The sequence below is a fragment of the Vicugna pacos genome, chromosome 11, assembly GCF_048564905.1.
Source record: "Vicugna pacos chromosome 11, VicPac4, whole genome shotgun sequence".
NCBI lineage: Eukaryota > Metazoa > Chordata > Mammalia > Artiodactyla > Camelidae > Vicugna > Vicugna pacos.
In genome coordinates this window covers 59,869,052-59,888,248 of record NC_132997.1, presented here as the reverse complement: position 1 = coordinate 59,888,248, position 19,197 = coordinate 59,869,052, and the positions used below count along the sequence as shown (strand labels likewise).

At 38.4% G+C, this 19,197-nt stretch overlaps 2 protein-coding genes across 3 annotated transcripts in view; one reads left to right on the top strand and one right to left on the bottom strand.

The window, feature by feature from the left end:
- Positions 1 to 19,197, bottom strand: part of FAM13C (family with sequence similarity 13 member C) — a 344,617-nt gene that overhangs the window by 299,190 nt on the left and 26,230 nt on the right. The gene's annotated exons all lie outside the window — the stretch shown is intronic.
- Positions 2,220 to 3,046, top strand: LOC140699804 (transcription elongation factor A protein-like 8). Its single transcript, XM_072972333.1, has one exon. It carries the CDS (start codon positions 2,405 to 2,407, stop codon positions 2,747 to 2,749), a length of 345 nt encoding a protein of 114 aa, XP_072828434.1. The 5' UTR covers positions 2,220 to 2,404; the 3' UTR covers positions 2,750 to 3,046.

Genomic DNA, 19,197 nt, shown 5'->3' with positions numbered 1-19,197 from the left:
TACATTCTCCAAGTTGCTTGTCACCTTTGACTCCTCCTCTTCTCTTTGTCCCCACTTTCAAAAGTAGGTCTTGTTGGCTCCTTGAGCTATAGATCAAGCAGATCCATATATCCACAGCTACAGAGCTTCTCACTGACACAATAACCTCCTGCCAGAGTTTCTTCTGTAACTTCCTGACAAGCCATCCATTCCCACTCCTGGCTCCCTCCAGCCCCTTCTCCACGCAGCAACCAGGGGAGCTCATTAAATATCCATAGGGTCATTGAACTCTTCTGTTCAGAAGCCCCCATTGGTGCTTCATCTTATGCAGAATAGGGGAACACCCCAAGTCCTTACTACCACAATGTCACCTGATCTCACTGATCTGCCTCCTATTCCTCACACTGGATGAGCTCTAACCACCCTGGCCTGTAATTCCTTTGCTCTCCCAAGCATACTCCAGGCTCAGAGTCTTTAAAGTTGCTGTTCCTTCTGCCAGAGAGATTCCTCCAGATATCCCCACGGCTCACGCTTTCATCTCTTTCAGGTCTTTGCTTAAATCTCCCTGACAACACCATTTAATATAACACATCACTCAACACCACGACTCTTAGCCATTCATCTAGGTTTCACTATCTAAGATTTTGATAAATTTTTCCATAGATTATAAATCCATGAGAGTAGGGATTTTGTTATATTCACTGCTGTGTTTATATATTTATATAAACAAATTAATAAAGAGTGAATCTATGATTCAGGTTAATGGAAAAGAGGATAAAGATTTGCAGGGAGGGTCCCAGCCTAAACAAAAGTCACAGGATGGGACTATGTATGATATGGGGAGCAGAGGGGAAAGAACGTGTCCAGAATGTGGTGGAAAGTTCACACTAATACATAGTTGGAACTGGCTGAGTTTAAAACAAAGCTCTAATGAGATATACTGTGATAAATACTATCTATGTTATCAGGGAAGATTATCACAAGATAGGCATCCTACACAGAAGGAATAGTGTGTGATACATATAACACACAAAAGGAGACAGAAACTGGCAAAATGTTAATAATAGTTACCTCTGTGAAAGAGTTATATGCTGAGAACTATCAAACATTGATAAAGGAAACTGAAGATGATTAAAAGAAATGGAAAGAGATCCCATGCTCTTGGATTGGAAGAATTAATAGTGTTAAGGTGGGCATACTATCCAAAGCAATCTACAGATTTAATGTGATCTCTATCAAATTACCCAGGACACTTTTCACAGAACTATAACAAATAATTCTAAAATTTATATGGAACCATAAAAGACCCAGAATTGCTAAAGAAATTCTGAAGGAGAACAAGGCTGGAGGCATAACTCTCCCAGACTTCAGACAATACTACAGAGCTATAGTAACCAAAATCATGTGACATTGGCACAAAAACAAACATATGGATCAATGGAACAGAATAGAAAGCCCAGAAATTAACCCATTTACCTATGGTCGATTTATCTTCAACAAAGGACGCAGGAATATACAATGGAGAAAAGACAGTCTCTTCAGCAAGTGGTGTGGGGAAAGCTGGACAGCTGCATGTAAAACAATGAAACTAGAATGCTCCTTCACACCATACACAAAAATCAACTCAAAATGGCTTAACGATTTAAATGTAAGACAAGACACCATAAAACTACTAGAAGAGAACATAGGCAAAACATTATCTGGCATAAATCATAGCAATATTATCTTATGTCAGTGTCCCAAGGCAATAGAAATAAAAGCAAAAATGAACAAATGGGACCTAATTAAACCTGTAAGTTTTTGCACAGCAAAGGAAACCATAAACAAAATGAAAAGACAATCTACGGACTGGGAGAAAATATTTGCAAATGATGTGACCAACAAGGGTTTAATTTCCAAAATACATGAGCAGCCCATACAACTCAGTAACAAAAAGCAAACAACTCAATGAAAAAATGGGCAGAAGACCTAAGTAGACATTTCTCCAAAGACATACAGATGGCCAATAGGCACATGAAAAGATGCTCAACATCTGTAATTATTAGAGAAATGCAAATCAAAACTACAATGAGGTATTACCTCACACCAGTCAGAATGGCCATCATTAAAAAGTCTATAAATTAAAAATGTTGGAAAGGGTATGGAGAAAAGGGAACTCTCCTATTGCTGGGAATGTAAATTGGTGCAGCCACTATGAAAAACAGTACAGAGGTTCCTTAAAAAACCAAAAATAGCCTTATAGTCCAGGGCCTGTTTCCCTGTAGCAGCTCCTTATTGCTGGGGAAGGAGAAAAGTGCCCCGGATCCTTTCAGGACTCTTGGTCTTTTGGAGCGACCCAAATCGAGCGAGGGAAGAGGGAGGAAAATCCCCTGGATCCCTGCAGGATTAACTTATTCAAAAAGAAAATAATAGAAAAATACTCAACATGCAAAAGTCTTGTGAAGAAAATGAAGGAAAAGCACAGACCTTGCCAAAGGCCGAGGAAGACCGCCCTTTGGCAGATGTACCGCGGGAGGCGGAAAGAAACCCTCCAGCTCCTGTAAGCCAGGAAGCAGAAGGAAACCTCAGAGGAGGGCTGACTCAACCTGGCCAGGGATATAAAGAGGACACTCCGGTTAGGCATTTGGACCCTGAAGAAATGATAAGAGGAGAAGATGAGTTGGAAAGGCTTAGGGAAGAGATAAGAAGAGTAAGAAACAAGTTTGTGATGATGCATTGGAAGCAAAGACATTCACGCAGCCGTCCTTATCCTGTGTGCTTTAGGCCTTGAATTCTTTGTTTTTGTCTGATATTAAAATCTGGCCCCTGCTTTCTTTCTGTTAGCGATTTTCTGATGTATCTTTGACTTCCGTTTTATTTTTAATCATTTGGTGGAGTTTGGGTTTTAGGTAGTTTCCTTGTTACCAGCATCTGGATTTTGTATTTTTGACACATTCTCCAGGTCTATTTTTCAATTGGGAAGTTTCACACATATGCATGAAAATATGTTCATTCCATATTGTAAAGTAAAACGTAACAGGTTACAAAGCAGCATTTTTAGTATCAACTCACATATGTAGGATAAAAATCTCAAATTGTGTGTGTATGTGCGTGCGTGTGTATACATACATATATCAAAAATTTAACTGTTTATTTCTGTGTGGTATGAGTTTTTTTCTTTTTGCTTATATATGTATTTTTAAATGAACACGTCACACACACAAAAAAATTAAAAGTTTTTTTTTTATAAGTAAGAGTGAAATAATTTGCAACCAGCTTATAAGGGCAATGGGGGCAACTAAACTCTTGATGAAAGAACTATTAAAAAGTATAAACCTCAAATTACCTCTGCATGTCTTAGCCAGAGGAATAAAACTGGCAATTATTACAGATAAAAAAACAAAAACAAACAAACAAAAAAACTAAAAATAGAGTTGTCTTATCATCTAGCAATCCCACTCCTAGGCATATATTTGAAAAAAACAAATTTGAAGACACATGCACCCCAATGTTCACAGCAGCACTATGTACAATAGCCAAGACATGGAAACAACCTAAAAGTCCATCGACAGATGAATGGATAAAGAAGTTGTGGTACATATATACAACGGAATATTACTCAGCCATAAAAAATGAAATAACATCATTTGCAGCAGCACAGATGGATCTATAGATTATCATACTAAGTGAAGTAAGTCAGAAAGAGAAATAAATACCATGTGATATCACTTCTATGTGGAATCTGAAATATGATACAAAGGAATTTATTTATTAAAGGGAAGGAGACTCATAGACATAGAAACAAACTTATGGTTACCAAAGGGAAAGGGGAGGGAGAGATAAATTAGGAGTTTGGGATTAGAAGATATGAACCACTGTATATGAAATAGATAACCAACAAGGACCTATTGTATAGCCCAGGGAACTATATTCAATATCCTGTAATAAACCATAATGGAAAATATGTACAACTGAATCACTTTGCTATACACCAGAAACCAACACAACATTGCAAATCAACTATATTTCAACTTAATAATAATAATAGTTACCTCCAGAAGGTAGAGTTATGATGATTTTAATTATTTTCCTTCAATTTTCTGTTTTTCAAATTTCCTTAATAAACATGGACTAATTTTACAAATAAAAAAATTTAAGTTGCCTATGAGTTCTAAAGTACTGAAAGTTGAGTTCCTCTGGAAAGTCACTATGCTCGGTATGAAATATGACTATTTATAAATAGGCAAAGATGGGAGAAGAGTTGAAAGACAAAAAAGAAAATTTCAGGACCTCTCCAAGAAATGACTTTTGAGCTGGACATAAATGACAGTATGAGCCAGCCATAGACTGGGGAAAATTTTCCAAATTTTCCAGGAAGAAGGAATAAATGCAAAGGCTCTACAGTGGAATAAACTTGAAGCGTTTGATGCTCAGTGAGCTCATATGATCTGATTTACATTCTCCTTCTGCTGTGTAAAAAATTAAACGGGTTGGGGCTGCTGGGATGGGTGGGTGCAGGGAGGCAGTAGTAGAAGCGTGGAATGCAGTCAAAAAGGCTCACACATAAACCTAAAAACATGGCTCAGTCCCGGTTAATAACAGTAGAGATGGAGAGAAGTGCAAAGAGTTGGAATCTGTGTTAAAGGCAGAGCCAATGAGACTTACTAATGGACTGGTTGTGGCAGGTGAAAAACAAAGAGAAATGAAGGAAATTATCATCAAGTCATGTGGAATCTATCCTAAGCCACCAGCAGCTTCTGGATTAGCTTTACACTAGAACACGACACTGAAACTCCCAAATTACTTCTCTAAAGACAGCTACACCCCAAAGAGAGGAGTCAGTTACTCACTGTTATCAAGTGTCCTTTAGGTGCTCAATCACTGCAGGGGGGACAGTGAAATATGGTGTAAAACAAATGGGAGGGATGAATCTTTTTCTTCTCAAGTTTATGAAGTTACAGGTGAGACAGGACAAAAACAAAGATATACAGAAATGCAACTTGAGCATTGACAAGAACACACACTCTGATTAATCAAGAGGCTGATGTGCTTATCGTAATTTCATCAAGAATCACAGCTCTAGTAAATTACACTCAAAAATCCAACTCAGTGGTTTATAATCACAAGATCAGGAAATGATCACAGTTAAAAATATTAATGGATAGAGGGAAATCAATTCCCACGCCCTTCTTTATCTTTCATGGTTACATAATGGCATGTCACTCTGAATGACAGGCCCATCAGTCTATTTTATTCTAGAGGTGGATTTATCCACCACCAAAAAGGAAAAGGCCACCTGAACGATGGGCTAAAGTTTCACTTATCACATATATGTTTTGAATTCTGTAATATAGACAGAACAGAGGGAAATAAAAGAAATGTGCCTTCTAGGGAAACTACCCAAGGCAAATTTGCCATCAGAATGAAACAAAGATAGAACTGGAAGAATTTCTGATAATTAGGGGTCATCTGCAGGCTTGCTGTATGTAAACATGAACTCTGAGAACAGAGCAAATTTTAAAATTCAGGTAATTATGGGATGGTTTCTAAATTAAGAATCATTCCATACTGAGAATTCATTAGATTCTAGGAAGTCTTACTTACGCCCCTAATAAAACCAGAGAATGAAAATAATTACTGAACTTAGCAGATTTCTTATTCTACATAATTTATATCTATTGAATCTCAACAAGCTTCGGCTAATGACTAATCAGTTCATAACTTTTCTTTCTCTCCCTCATGGTTAAACTATGATTGCTAATTTTATTTTTGACATGTTTATTGACTACCAGTAAGAATAAGAATTTCACAACTTGTTCAGTTGCCAAAGAACCTATAGATCAATGTATTAATGGTATCAGGAAGATTTCCTTCTTTCTTGAAAAAATGAGTGTCATATAGACTTCAAGGGCTGGAATATCTGGGAGTCCATTCTCTCATCTGGGAACTGCCAACAAAGGAATCAAGGCAGGGTCGTTGTTAAGAACAAAAGAACTAGAATCAGACATTGAGTTTTAAACCCAGCTACTATGTGTACTTTGAGTGGAACCACTGTCACATTAAACTCCCTCAAATGTAAAATGAGAATTCTAAAACCAACCTTTAGAGATTAAGTAAAATAATGTGTTAAGTTTTGGGTACAGTGTTCTAAATTGGCTAAAAGGACTATCCAAGAAACCTTCAAACTCTCTGTGTAGTTTACCATTACTGCTGCCTCCTCCAGGCCACTACAGCTCTTAAACTGTGCTCATTCCCTGTTCCTTTGTTCATGCCTTCATTTACTCAATATTTGTTTATTGAACAGTTATTTGTGCCAGATGTTGGGCCAAGTGCTGAAGACATAGCCATAAAAAAGATTGATGAGTTCTGCATCCTTACTATCTTATGGGCGAACTTCAGGTTGGAAACAATATAACACACTGTTTGCCTTGGTGTGAGAAATGTAGGCTATAATTTGATCCCCTGGCTCAGATTAGGTTGGAACCTGGACTTGAGGGTCAGGGAAAGCTTTCTTGTGGTCAGTATATTTAAGTGGCAAATAAAAGGAGAAGAAGGAGTTACTAGGAGAAAGGAAGAATATTATTTTAGGTGGAAAGATCAAAATGAGCAAAAGCCCATGGATGAAAGACACTGGTGCAACATTCCCAGTGGTGAACGTGTAAGACGGACATGGGACATGGCTCTGGAAAAACAGCAGAGCCCAATCATAAAGACACCTATTGCTTTTTTCTACCCAGTAACCACCAGCCTGCTCCCCATGCTACCTAAATGATTTTTACAGGACCTCCCATGTGTTCACCAGACCTCAGTCCCTCTCTATGGTTGATGGGTCCAGAAGTCAGCACTGACCTAAGCTGCAGCAATGACCTCCTTCCCTAGGATTTCTGGTCTTCAAGGTCAGGGAGTAGTGCTATTCTTTCTCTGCTGCTTGGAGCAGCAAGATATAAACTCAAGAGCCACCAGCTCATGTTTTATGCTCTGTGGAGAAGACAAGGGAAAAGAATGAGAACACAGAGAATCAGATGGGAGACAGGAGTCCTGATTGTGTTCCAGTCCATTTCCAGCTGTCACTTCCTAAGGTCCAATGGCACCTCTACCATCCACGTGGCTTACTTTTTCTATGAGTACCCCAGTATCCTTAATCTGGGGTACTTAGTTTTTTACTTAATCTGGTTTGAATTGGGTTTTTATCAGCAAACAATTTTTTAGAAAACTAAAAATATTAATAAAAAAAGAAAACTAGAAATATTGATCCAAATATTTTTAACTTTAGTTTTTCCACTCAGATCTATATTTCAAAAGAGGTCTCATTTTGTGTTAAATTCGTAAATACTTTTTGTGCAATACTAGAAATAAAATAATAGACAATAGAAGGAATTTCCCCACATGCCTGACTTATAATAACAGGAAATCAGACCCAATCGCCATTCCACATATTCCAAAAGAAATTTCTTAGGGTGAAGTATGCTAGTTCGTGTAGAGCTGGAGATTAAAACTATTTCCTTAATTATCCGAATCTTTGATATATGAATTGGTTATGAGAATGAGTGCATATTGATTAAAAGGCTCTCTGACAAATTGTACAGTATTGAAATCAATCATCATAAATTAGAAACTTTGAAAAATGATTCTTGCTAGGAAAAGATTGGGAAATACATCTTGAGATCTTGAAGTCATAATACTTTTTTAAAAATATTCCACATGCTAATTAACAAATCTGCCTTACTTTTGTTGCCTTACTTTTAAAGATAAAGATCTATAAAAATTCACTTGCCATATGCATCAAAATTGATTGCTTCAACCCCATCCGAGTTTATTCAGAGGAAGAAGGTGAAGCACCACAGATTTCCTGGCATTTGTCAGGTACACTCGGCAGGCTTTTCACACATGTTATTTCATTCCATCCGAACAGCTCATTTACAGAGGAGGAAACCAAAGTTCTGAGATGCGGCTCCACTTACTAAAGGTCATGCAAGTGTTTAAAAGGGAAAGATAAAGCCTTTCACATTCCAAAGCCCACACTTGAAATAATAAGGTCCTAATCATTTGGCAATTTAAATTCTCCATTATCATTAAAAAATAAATGGGTTAGTGGCAGGCCTCGAAAATGTTTAAAAATAAAGACAGTATAATACTCAACAGTAAAATGGAAAAACTAAAAAATGTGTAATTTGAGAATGGCTTAGTAAGAGCTGTAACTAATAGAACAGTTAAGATCCAAAATGAAGTGAATATTTAAATTAGCTAATGATGACTTTTTAAAAAATTGAGGTGTGGGGGTCAGTGGGGAGACAATGTTGGCAATAATGCTTTAATTTTTTAATTTTTTGTTGCTTGCTTTGTTTTAGGTTATGATAGAAGCTGCATTAAATCCACTGTAGGGACAAAGATTTAATACTAACGAACCACAAGAACAAATATGCTCATTCAGCTTCTATTTTCCTTCCATCTGCTCTGTCTAAAAGCATTGTCTGTCATATTGGGAAAGGGGAAACTCATACTGCTAAGAGGGAATGGAAGCCGCAGATGGATAAGGAGGTTGTAAATGAGGACTGAGGTGGCCTAAATGAGCTTCAAGCTGGACAAAGAACAGGGCAGGGATCACAGAACTGTTGCTGTAATCTCTGAGGAATCGGAGAGAAGGAAGGCTTAAGAATAATCCCCATTCTCACAAAATAAAAGAAGAAAGTGGATTCTACAAGCTCTAAGTAGTTTAAACACCCTAAGATAAATAGAAGACTTCATGCCACCCACCAGTGGTGCTACGGCTGGGGGAGGGGGCCAGGAGGTTACAGAAGAAATCAAACCTGTTCCTTTTCTTCAACTAACTTCTTTGTGCTTGAGGGTAAACAGGAAGCGGATTGCGTGTTCACTTGATGTCCAAACAAAAAGCAAGGATTTGGAACAAAGATCTGTAAAATGGTCACAGCTGAGCACCTGAAACTCCCTGGGAGTTGAATGATTATGAGCATTCAGCCCCAATTCTTGACCTAGATGTAAAGTAGGGCAGATGGATGATGCACTTGAAAAATTCACTTTTATTCATATATATATTTCTTCCTGCCATATGTTAATGTATATATGGCAGCTTTTGCTAAACTACTGTGGATATGGAGCATAAAGGTCTGACACTTTCAGTGCACAAATCTCCCAGCATCCTACATGGGAACATAACTGGAAGTATCTCACAGGGCCATTCAATGTAAAATACTCCTGAAAGGGAAATTTCAGTAAGAACAAATTGTGTATGAACAAAATTAACAGGAAGATACTACCATCAGGCTACGTGGCTCTTGAGTTCACTCCTGCAACCAGAGGTCCCGAGTTCCACATGTCATTTGTGGTGGTGGATACCAGACATGTATAATATGTAAGATGAATTCTATTGTTTCCACTTAATGCTGAAGAACCGTCAACCCCACTTCAAGGGAGCATTGGCATATGGAGTCTGACTCGTGCTAAGAGAGTTGAAAATTACCTTTCAGTAGCACATTAGTCTTCATTTCCCAGTTTATTTGCAGCATTTCAGACTGCAAGGCATTTTTATAGCACACATATATTACTGTAGTTACAGAAAAGTCACATTTCATTCTAAAGCAAAGATAGATTATAGATAGTCTGTCATTCTCCATTCCCCCAGAGAAAACAGATTGCGGAGTACGAGAGTACCAAAATAACCTGAGATAGCAGCTGAAGTGAAATAAAGAGTAGTTTAGTGAGTGTCGGAACACTAAACTGGGAATCGAGAGGCACAGTTGTATTCCTAAAATTCACGATGTGACCTTCAACATGTTCATTTTTTTACTATTCATCTTCCTGTTTGATAAGTTAGAATGATATTCCAAATCTTATCTATCTCATGGGGATGTTCTGATGCTGCAAGAGATGAGGCTGGAGACAAGGAATCAGCAGAGATACTCCAAGTCTCTGCCTGTTTCCTTCCCTTACCTTGCTCGTTACAATAATAAATTTCTCTGCAGTGCTCCCACGGCTCTTACCCATGCCTGTATTACAATATATTCTCAATGATTACAAGTGATCATTTCTCAGTGATCATATATATTGCTTTTTTAATGATTTTTATTAATAAATTTTGGGTTTTCTAACTTAGAAGGGAAAAAAATTAATGCTAGCCACAGGCAATTTATAAACTGGGATTATAGGGGGAAAAATCCTGGAGTTAGTTGATGCAGAAATCCACTGAACTCTCAGATACTACGCATCCTAGTAATACTATGCCGAAATTAGTCCAAACTAGTAGGAACTAGTACATCAACAAAGTGGCTGGTATCCCACACCTAGTGGTCCATCAGTGCTTACCATTTCTACGCATGTCTGTCCAAATTCCCACTGCCAATACCACAACTCTCTGCATAAGGGCTTTCTCTCACCACAGGAACCCACTCTGCTCCTGTGGGACAGACCAGGAACACCAGGGAATCCATGCTCTCCAGGACAGCCTTCCACCAATGACTGACAGGAGCTGATGAATCAACGCTCCAACTTAGTTTCTAGGCCTAGTTTCTAGACCAGTCAGTGCTCAGATCCAGAGCCAACCAACAGAAGTCAGTGAAGGCATTTTACCTTCAATACCAAAGCAAGTACACAAGAAACTTCCCCATATCCTACCCCAAAAGGACCTGTAGCCATTTACTCATATAATTGTACCTTGAGGAGAAGGAAAGACAAGTGGCCTGGAGGCTGACAAAGAAATATTGGAAAAGGCAGGAATCTCCAGCGTCCAAATGTAACCTCTTGCTCATTATGCCCTCATGTCAATAAAATTAGCCTTGCAGATTAGAAGTGCCCTTCATGCAACGATGCCATGGCACTTCCAATCCAGACTAAATAAGGACAAAAATCCTTCCTCCCTTCGGGAAGGAGGAGTTGGGATGAAAATCAGGGAATACAACCCCAAACCCTCCCCAATCAATATTCCGCCCATTCATTTCTATACCCTATGTAACCAACTTGCCATAGGAACTCAGGGCAGTCATTCACATGAGCCTGTCCACTCTCCCCTTGAGAGCATACTATCCATCCCTTAATAAATCCTCACTTTATTTTCCTAACCTCTGTGTCTCACACCCCTGAATTCTTTCTGCAATGGGACAAGAATCTACTCACCCACAACAGTTTCCATTAACTCCCTTCCATGAACTGACAGGCCTCAAACTTGAAAAAATCATATGAGATAGTAAAGTTAAAAGGAGGCAAAAGTGGCGGAATGGAGGCAAGGAGCAGACTGTAGCAGAAACCATCAAAGCCTTGTCACTTACCCTTGACACTTACCGTTTTCTCCATTCAATTTCAAATTGCCAGCACCCTTAACCACCTGCCTGAAGGCTCTCTCTGCCCTGGAGCTATGGCAAGTGCCAGGAGCACCCATCCTCCAATGCCAAGGGAAACTGGTAGACAAATACCCAGATCCCTCACTCCTTCATTGAGATAACTCGGAGTCCCATCTTCTACACTGTCTCCAAGACTTCTCAGAGGAATTAATTCCTACTGCCAACAGTGATATCTTGTTGTTGCACATTCCTTTTGTTTGGGTTTTTTTTTTAATTGAAGTACAGTTGATTTACAATGCTGTATTATTTTCCAGTGTACAGCACAGTGATTCAGTTATACATATATATATGCTTTTTCATTATAGGTTATTACAAGATATTGAATATAGTTTCCTGTGCTATACAGCAGGACTTTGTTGTTTATCTATTTGTATATATTAGTGTGTATTTATTAACCCCAAAGCCCTAATCCAGTCCCCCTCCCCCTTTGGTAACCATGAGTTTGTTTTCTATGTCTGTGAGTCTGTTTCTGTCTTGTAAGTAAGTTCATATGGATAACACATTCTGTTTTGGCTGCCCTTCCTTCTTTGTTCCATTTGCCTACTCCTCTGCAGTGTTTTCTTTGATCATATTCCAAACAAACCTGCATTCTTATCTCAGGTTTGTTTTTGAGGTGACACAACTTGTTAGGGATATATATTCTGTTAGACAACTGCAAAGGAAGAGGTATTTACTGGATAGTATCTCTTCTGTAAATAAGCAAAGAAGATTTGCTCCTCTCCCATGTGTAAACCCATTGTGTTCATCCCCACCTAGAGGACTCAATATAGCTTATGCCTTGTCCTTTAGACCTCCATGTTCTCCTTAAAGATCTTGATAAGGGGGTGGGAGCAGTTATGGAACTTTGAAATTCTTCGCAATTGGTGGAATTAATCTGGAAGTGAATGCATGCAGAATGGAAAGGTTATGATTTTGACAGGTAATTTATTCTGCACATCTGTAGACTAGATCCTCTGTAAAGTGCCTTGAATATATTACTATTTCCTTTTATTCTCACAGCAACTTTATGAAGTAGTTAGGATTGTTATCCCCACTTAACTGGTGAGAAAATGGAAGCATGGGGCATTCACACTGCTTTGAAGATTCAAGCGCGGGCCTGGCTGTCTTGAAATTTCACGCATGCACTTTCCCTTGTGCTTCAGAAACTCCTTGCAATAAAACAACCTTTGTACATCTTCTAGGTTTAGAGCTTGGAGCACAAATCAACTAGGGCAATCTCCAAAACCAGAACCATTAAAAAGCCTGAGAAATAATGTCAATTCTAAGAAAAAGGATGAAAATGTCTTAAATGCAGTTGGTACTTACCAGGACCCCAACCATCACCTACACTGCTCAGCTGGCTATAAAGCAAGTAATCTAAGTTCACCCAATGTGAATAAAGTACTGAAAGTATGAAAACATAGGAATGCACCAGAGTGCTCTCTACTCAGTTTTCCTTTTAGTTGCAAATATGCACACCTCAGGAAAATAAGGCTAAAAATAAAGTATGACACTAAAATCAGGATCCATAAGAGGAAAAATTTTTAAAAAATTGAAAACAGACTACATCAAAAGCAAAAAAAAATTTTTTTTGCCGTGAAATATCCCCTGAAGAGCATGAAAAAAAATAAGTCACAGACTATAAGATTACATTTACAAACCATATATTCAACAAAGGACTCATATCTAAAATACATAAAGAACACTCAAAACTCAACAGTTTAAAAAACAAAGCAATTAGAAATAAATATCTAGAAAATGGGCAAATGACATAAATAGGCATTTCACTGAAGATGATAAACAGATGGCAAATAAGCACATGAAACAATGTTCAACCCCATTAACCACTAGGGAAATGCAAATTAAAGCTCCAATGAGCTAACATTACACACATATCAAGAGGGCTAAAATAAAAAATAGTGATTAAAAAAATGACAAGAATGTGGAGAAACTGGACCAGTCATACGTTGCTGGTGGGCATGTGAAATAGTACAGCCACTCTAGAAAAGAGAATGGCAGTTACTCACAAAAATAAGCATGTGCTTACCGTGTGATCCAGCAAATATTCTCAGGCATTTATCCCAGAGTAATGATAACTTATATTCCCACAAAAACCTGTTGACAAATGTCCACAGCAGCTTTACTCATAATATGCAAAAATTGGAAGCAATCCAAATACCTTTTCAACCACTAAATGGTTAAGCAAGCAGCAGTACATCCATGTGATGGAATATTACTCAGCAATCAAAAGGAATGAATTATCTGTACATGTAACAACCTAAATGGATCTCAAGGGAATTATGCTAAGTGAAAAAAAAAACCCCAAAGTTTATACACTGTGTGAGTCTATTTATATAGCATTCTTGAAATGATAAAATTATAAAGATGAAGAACAGATTTAGTAGTTGCCATGGGTTAGGGAGTGGGGCAGGGAGGGAAGTGGCTATGGTTGTAAGAGTAGCACAAGGGTTCCTTGTGATCGAACTGCTCTATATCTTGAATGTGCTGGTAAGTCTACACATGTGGTAAAACTGCATCCAACTAAACACACACACATTGCACACGAGTGCATGTAAAACTGTTGAAATCTGAATAAGGTCAATGGGTTATACCAATGTTAACTTCCTGGTTGTGATACTGTACTATAAATTATGCAGGATGTCACCATTGGGAGAAGCTGAGTGAAGGGTATATAAAATCTCTCTGTAATATTTTTCACAAACACATGTGAATCTACAATTATCTTAAAATAAAAAGTTTAAAAATTTAATACAGTGGAATTGGATCATGTAATATAGCAAGTTTTATGTTTGCTTATATTGATTAAAATGTAATTTTACCTTCACAAAATGATGACTGGAGAACTTATTTACATTTTGATGCCAAAGTTGATCACCTTTTTTTTTTTTTAGTAAATAAAGCCATGAGATCCAGCAGTAAATTAAAGCATATTTGGATCTCCAACAAGAACTTTTAGTTTTTTTATGTCCACATGAAACTCTTAGTTCTTGTGTTCTCAGAGCATGGTGCGTATGATCTTTCATGGTGGTCGGGAGCTCTCTGCTCTAAGTCTAGTTTTGCCTCTTTCTAGCCCAGGTCAGATCTGACCTCTAGTAATAACACAAATATAACTTCCTTTAAAATGACAGTATTTAGAATGTCCCTCCTTGCTGGATATTCTTTTTTTTTTTTTGCTTATATATTTTTTTAATTTTATTATATTGAATTATAGTCAGTTTACAATGTTGTGTCAATTTCCAGTGTAGAGCAAAATTTTTCAGTCATATGTGAACATACATACATTCTTTGTCACATTCTTTTTCACCATGAGCTACCACAAGATCTTGTATATATTTCCCTGTGCTATACAGTATAATCTTGTTTATCTGTTCTATATATACCTGTAAGTATCTACAAATTTCAAACTTCCAGTCTGTCCCTTCCCACCCCCCTCTCCTCTGGCAACCACAAGTTTGTATTCTATGTCTATGAGTCTGTTTGTTTGTTTTTTTTTTTGTATTTATGTTCTTTTTTTTTTTAGATTCCACGTATGAGTGATCTCATATGGTATTTTTCTTTCTCTTTCTGGCTTACTTCACTTAGAATGACATTCTCCAGGGGCATCCATGTTGCTGCAAATGGCATTATGTGATCATTTTTATGGCTGAATAGTATTCCATTGTATAAATATACCACAACTTCTTTATCCAGTCATCTGTCAATGGACATTTAGGCTGTTTCCATGTCTTGGCTATTGTAAATAGTGCTGCTATGAACATTGGGGTGCAGGTATCTGGATAGTCTTAAAAGTATCTTATTTAACTTATAGCAGGCAAGAAAATTTTTTCTCATATTTCTCCCAACGAATTCATATGCCATAATCTAACCTTTTTTTTTAAACAAATGGGTGGAGAACCTCAATCATATTTCTAAACTTTTAGACATCTGTTTAAATAGCAAGATGTCCCCAAGTCAGAACTTCTCAGGTCTCTTAATAGACTTCATTCTAATAAATTCACAATGCTGATATCCTAGAAGAGCAGACTTTTCCCACTAACTCACTCTATCTTCAGCCAAAATAAAACTTGAACTCATTCCAAATGACTGTCATTAGAGGAACATTTACTAACTGGGTGCATTGATCTAACTCTACTTTCAACAAAAATACAGCATGATTTATAAAGATGAGGAGGGACATGCTGACACGGTCTCAAGGTTTTTCTTAATCTTTGGCTTATATCTAAAAAACAAAGGTTATAAGCTTTAAAAATGCCATACCATGACTTTGTCTTGCAATTAATGTTACTATGTTCATGTTTTAGTACCTATCTGACTGATTCTGGTTTTTTTCCCCTCTTGAATGTTGAGTCAAAACATTGGAAAGCTGAGGGGACATGTTGTAATGTGGGGTCTCCTATCCCCAATACTTACCCTGTTTATGACTTAAAATCAGGCAGGCTTTGAAGGAACTTTGGAAAAAGGGATGGCCATCCCCAGTAAATACAGGCAATGGAAAGAGAATCTGACAGAAATTCCTTTAGATTAATGTTGAAAAAGAAGGTTTTGATGAAAATAGTTTGTAGCAAATACTCTTTAAGTTTAGAAAAGCTTTGAATTTTGGCAAATACATTTGAAACTCATAAGAGGTCATGGATACAAAATGATCTTTAAAATTCTGAAGATCAAAACAACAAAGATTTACAGGACCATATAAATTGGCAACATTTAAAGCTACCATCATAAAAGGAATCAAACCTTTAAGTCACTATATGGGGCCTAAAGGTCTAATTTTTTTATTATCTTTTTCTTTCTTTCTTTCTTTTTTTTTTAATGCATTGGTGGGCACTGGGTATAAAATTTTGAACCAGCCAGTACAAAGAAAAAGAAGTTTCTTCAGAAACTAGTGGATCTCCGTCAAACAATAAGTAGTAAATATTTATCACCATTAAACAGTTATTCGCCACTAAAGGCAAGCAAATAAATAAATTCACGTAGGCGGGAAGGGTATAGCTCAAGTGGCAGAGCGCATGCTTAGCATACACAAGGTCCTGGATTCAATCCCAGTACCTCCTCCAAAATTAAATAAACCTAATTACCTTACCACCCACCACACCCACCCACCCACTCCCGCCAATAAATACATTTTTTTTAATTCACATACGTTTCCATGCCACCAACCGCCCTCCCCCAAGTAAGTCAAGGCCTGTTTGGGATCATTATTTCCTTGGCATAGGCTCCCTGAGGTTCTCAGCTAGGACTTTATGAGGTGAAGGGCACAGATGATGGTGTTAACGGGGAAGATTTTGGTGTATATAAACATTTCTGGTGATTCTTGCCTAATCTTTCTCTCATCACTGCAGCCACCACTCCCCCTACCTTTATGTCAAAATAACGACTCAGAAACAAATAAAATGAGGGAGGAACTGGGTGAAGAAGTAAAAGAAAATGGTTTCTTGATTTCTTTCTTTTTTTGGACCCCCCACAATCGGAACTGCAGAAATGCCAGCGTCTAAGCACCAGTTCCACGTGCAAAGCATCCAGGTATCACCGCGCTTTCTATGGTATGTTTCCGTTTGCTATCCCCCAACCTTTAGCAAAGTCTTCTTATGACTTTCCAAGCTGTTCCTCGAGGGTATTGTGAGAAAAAAGGGAAGGGTCAATTTATTGTCCATGGTGGGCCTCTATTTCTAAAAAGGAGAAGGAGTGCACAATGAAGGCAGTGGGAGTTAGAAGAGATCCCAAACGGAGAGCAAGTCTTTGGTAAGTGCTGGGGTCTTGTGCTCCTGCCAGCCCAAGCACAAAGACATCCCCTCGAGGGGCAGCTCTGGGTTTGTTTCCTCAGTCAATTCGGTAAGAATGGCATTCCCTGTGTCCCGTCCCACCTCTCAAACCACTTCTGAGCCCATTCACTGCCTGAGGCTTCACCCTCTGCACTAAAATCACCAAAGCCAATGTGTCCAGAATAGCATGCAAAGCTGGATACCCATCAAGACCAGGCAAACTACCACCCTGGGGCCAAATGTGGCCCGCCACCTGTTTTTAATCAATAGTTTTATTGTTTCTTTGCTTACTGAGCACAGGGGAGGCCAGGCGCCCAGTCCGTGGGCATTTGGAACAGAGGCTCAGATCAAGATGTAAAAGTGAGCGCTGGGCACGGCCATCGCCATTATGGGTAAGCCGGTGCGAAAAGTCAGTAAATAGCGCTCTCCATGGCCCTGCCGGCTGCAGAGAAGGACTTAGCTACGGCGATGGATGGGAGCCAAACTTCCTCAAACTAAATCCCACAAGCAACCCTAGTGATCTGGGTACTAGCTCCTTCCCCAAGCTCCACCTGAACTGAGTACCCAGATCTTCATGCCGGGTATCTTTTTCAATCTTGTAATCTTTCTTGTTTAATCCAATAACCCCGTTCTGTTTAAAAAACAAAAACAAAAACTAACAAAAAGAATAAAAAAGGCAAAAATAAAGTTTAATTGGAAATCTGCCATGTCCATTTGTACTATGTATGGCTGCTCTCATGCTACAGAATTGAGTAGATATAACAAAGACCACACGACCCTCAAGGCCTGATATGTACTCTCTGATCTTTATAGAAACATTTTGCCTAATGCATAATGATTCATCTATACATACATATATATTCTTTTACATATTCATTATAGACTATTATAAGACATTGAATATAGTTCACTGTAGTATACAGTAGGACCTTGTTGTTTACCTATTTTATATAGAATTTTCTTGTTTTTGATGACCTTAGTTTTGAGGAGTAATGGTCAGGTACGTTGAAGGATGCCCCACCATTGGAATTTGTATAATGTCTTTCTCAAGATTTGACTTAGGGTTATGGGGTCTTGGGGGAGAAGGATCACAGAGGTAAATTCTCATTTTCATCATGTCATATCAAGGGTATAGAGTATTAACATGATACATAACTATTGATGGTAGCCTTGATCAACTGGAAAAAGCAGTATTTGTTGGGGTTCTCCATGGTACAGCCACACTTTTCTTCCCCTCTCCTCCATACTGGTCTCTTTGGAAGGAGGTCACTGTGTACAGCCACAGTTAAGGAGTAGGGTGCTACGCTTCACCTCACTGAGGAGGGGAAAGCTACATAAATTATTTGGAATCCTTCTGCATGGGAATTTTGCCTCTTCCCCCCATATTTTAATTTATTCAATCATTTCCTCGTATCATATCCTCGTGGAAATTTAGCTTACATTTTGGACTCTAAGAGAATGCACTTTGACAAAGCTCTAAAATGGAGTCTTCTAGAGGAAAACAGGAGTGAGGATTCAGGCCCTGCCTGTGCGGCTGAAACAATCGATGCTGTTTATTGGAACAATCTGTTTCCATGTCCGGCTCCATCCCTCTGGGGATGGTTCTTCCGCAATGGAAAACAGAAAGGATTAAAAGTTAAATGCTGAGCCCAACCTTTCTCACTCCAGCCACACCTGACTTGTGGCTTCTGCCTGCAATACTCATTTAAGAAATACTGGCAAAATGATCCATCAGTGGAAGAATGAGTCCCTAAATCTCTTAAGAGCTCTGTCTGAGTATCAGAGAATGCGGTAAAGAACATTTTCCCCCGGATACACTCTGGTTCAGACAGAAGCCCTATTCTACAGAGAACTCTTTCTCTTTTATTTTCCCACATATAATCCTTGGATTCTTGACTTTCCCAACAAATAGGGGGAAGGCACACCCTTGCCGCTGTAACTGAATTTTGATTTTGAACTAAGAATCTCTCATTCCTCACATGAAAATTCAGATAAGCACATTTGGATTTTCAGTTCATCACCCAAAAAACAAGGGTCTGCTGAACCCAGGGGAGGGCATTTCCTGAAAAACAAAGCACTCCTCTAAGCGGGGGTCAGGATCATGGGCAGGGACAGCACCTGCTTCCCTG

Bases quoted from the DNA above. Each gene is read 5' to 3' on its own strand.
- LOC140699804 (XM_072972333.1), top strand. From the start codon at position 2,405: ATGCAAAAGTCTTGTGAAGAAAATGAAGGAAAAGCACAGACCTTGCCA.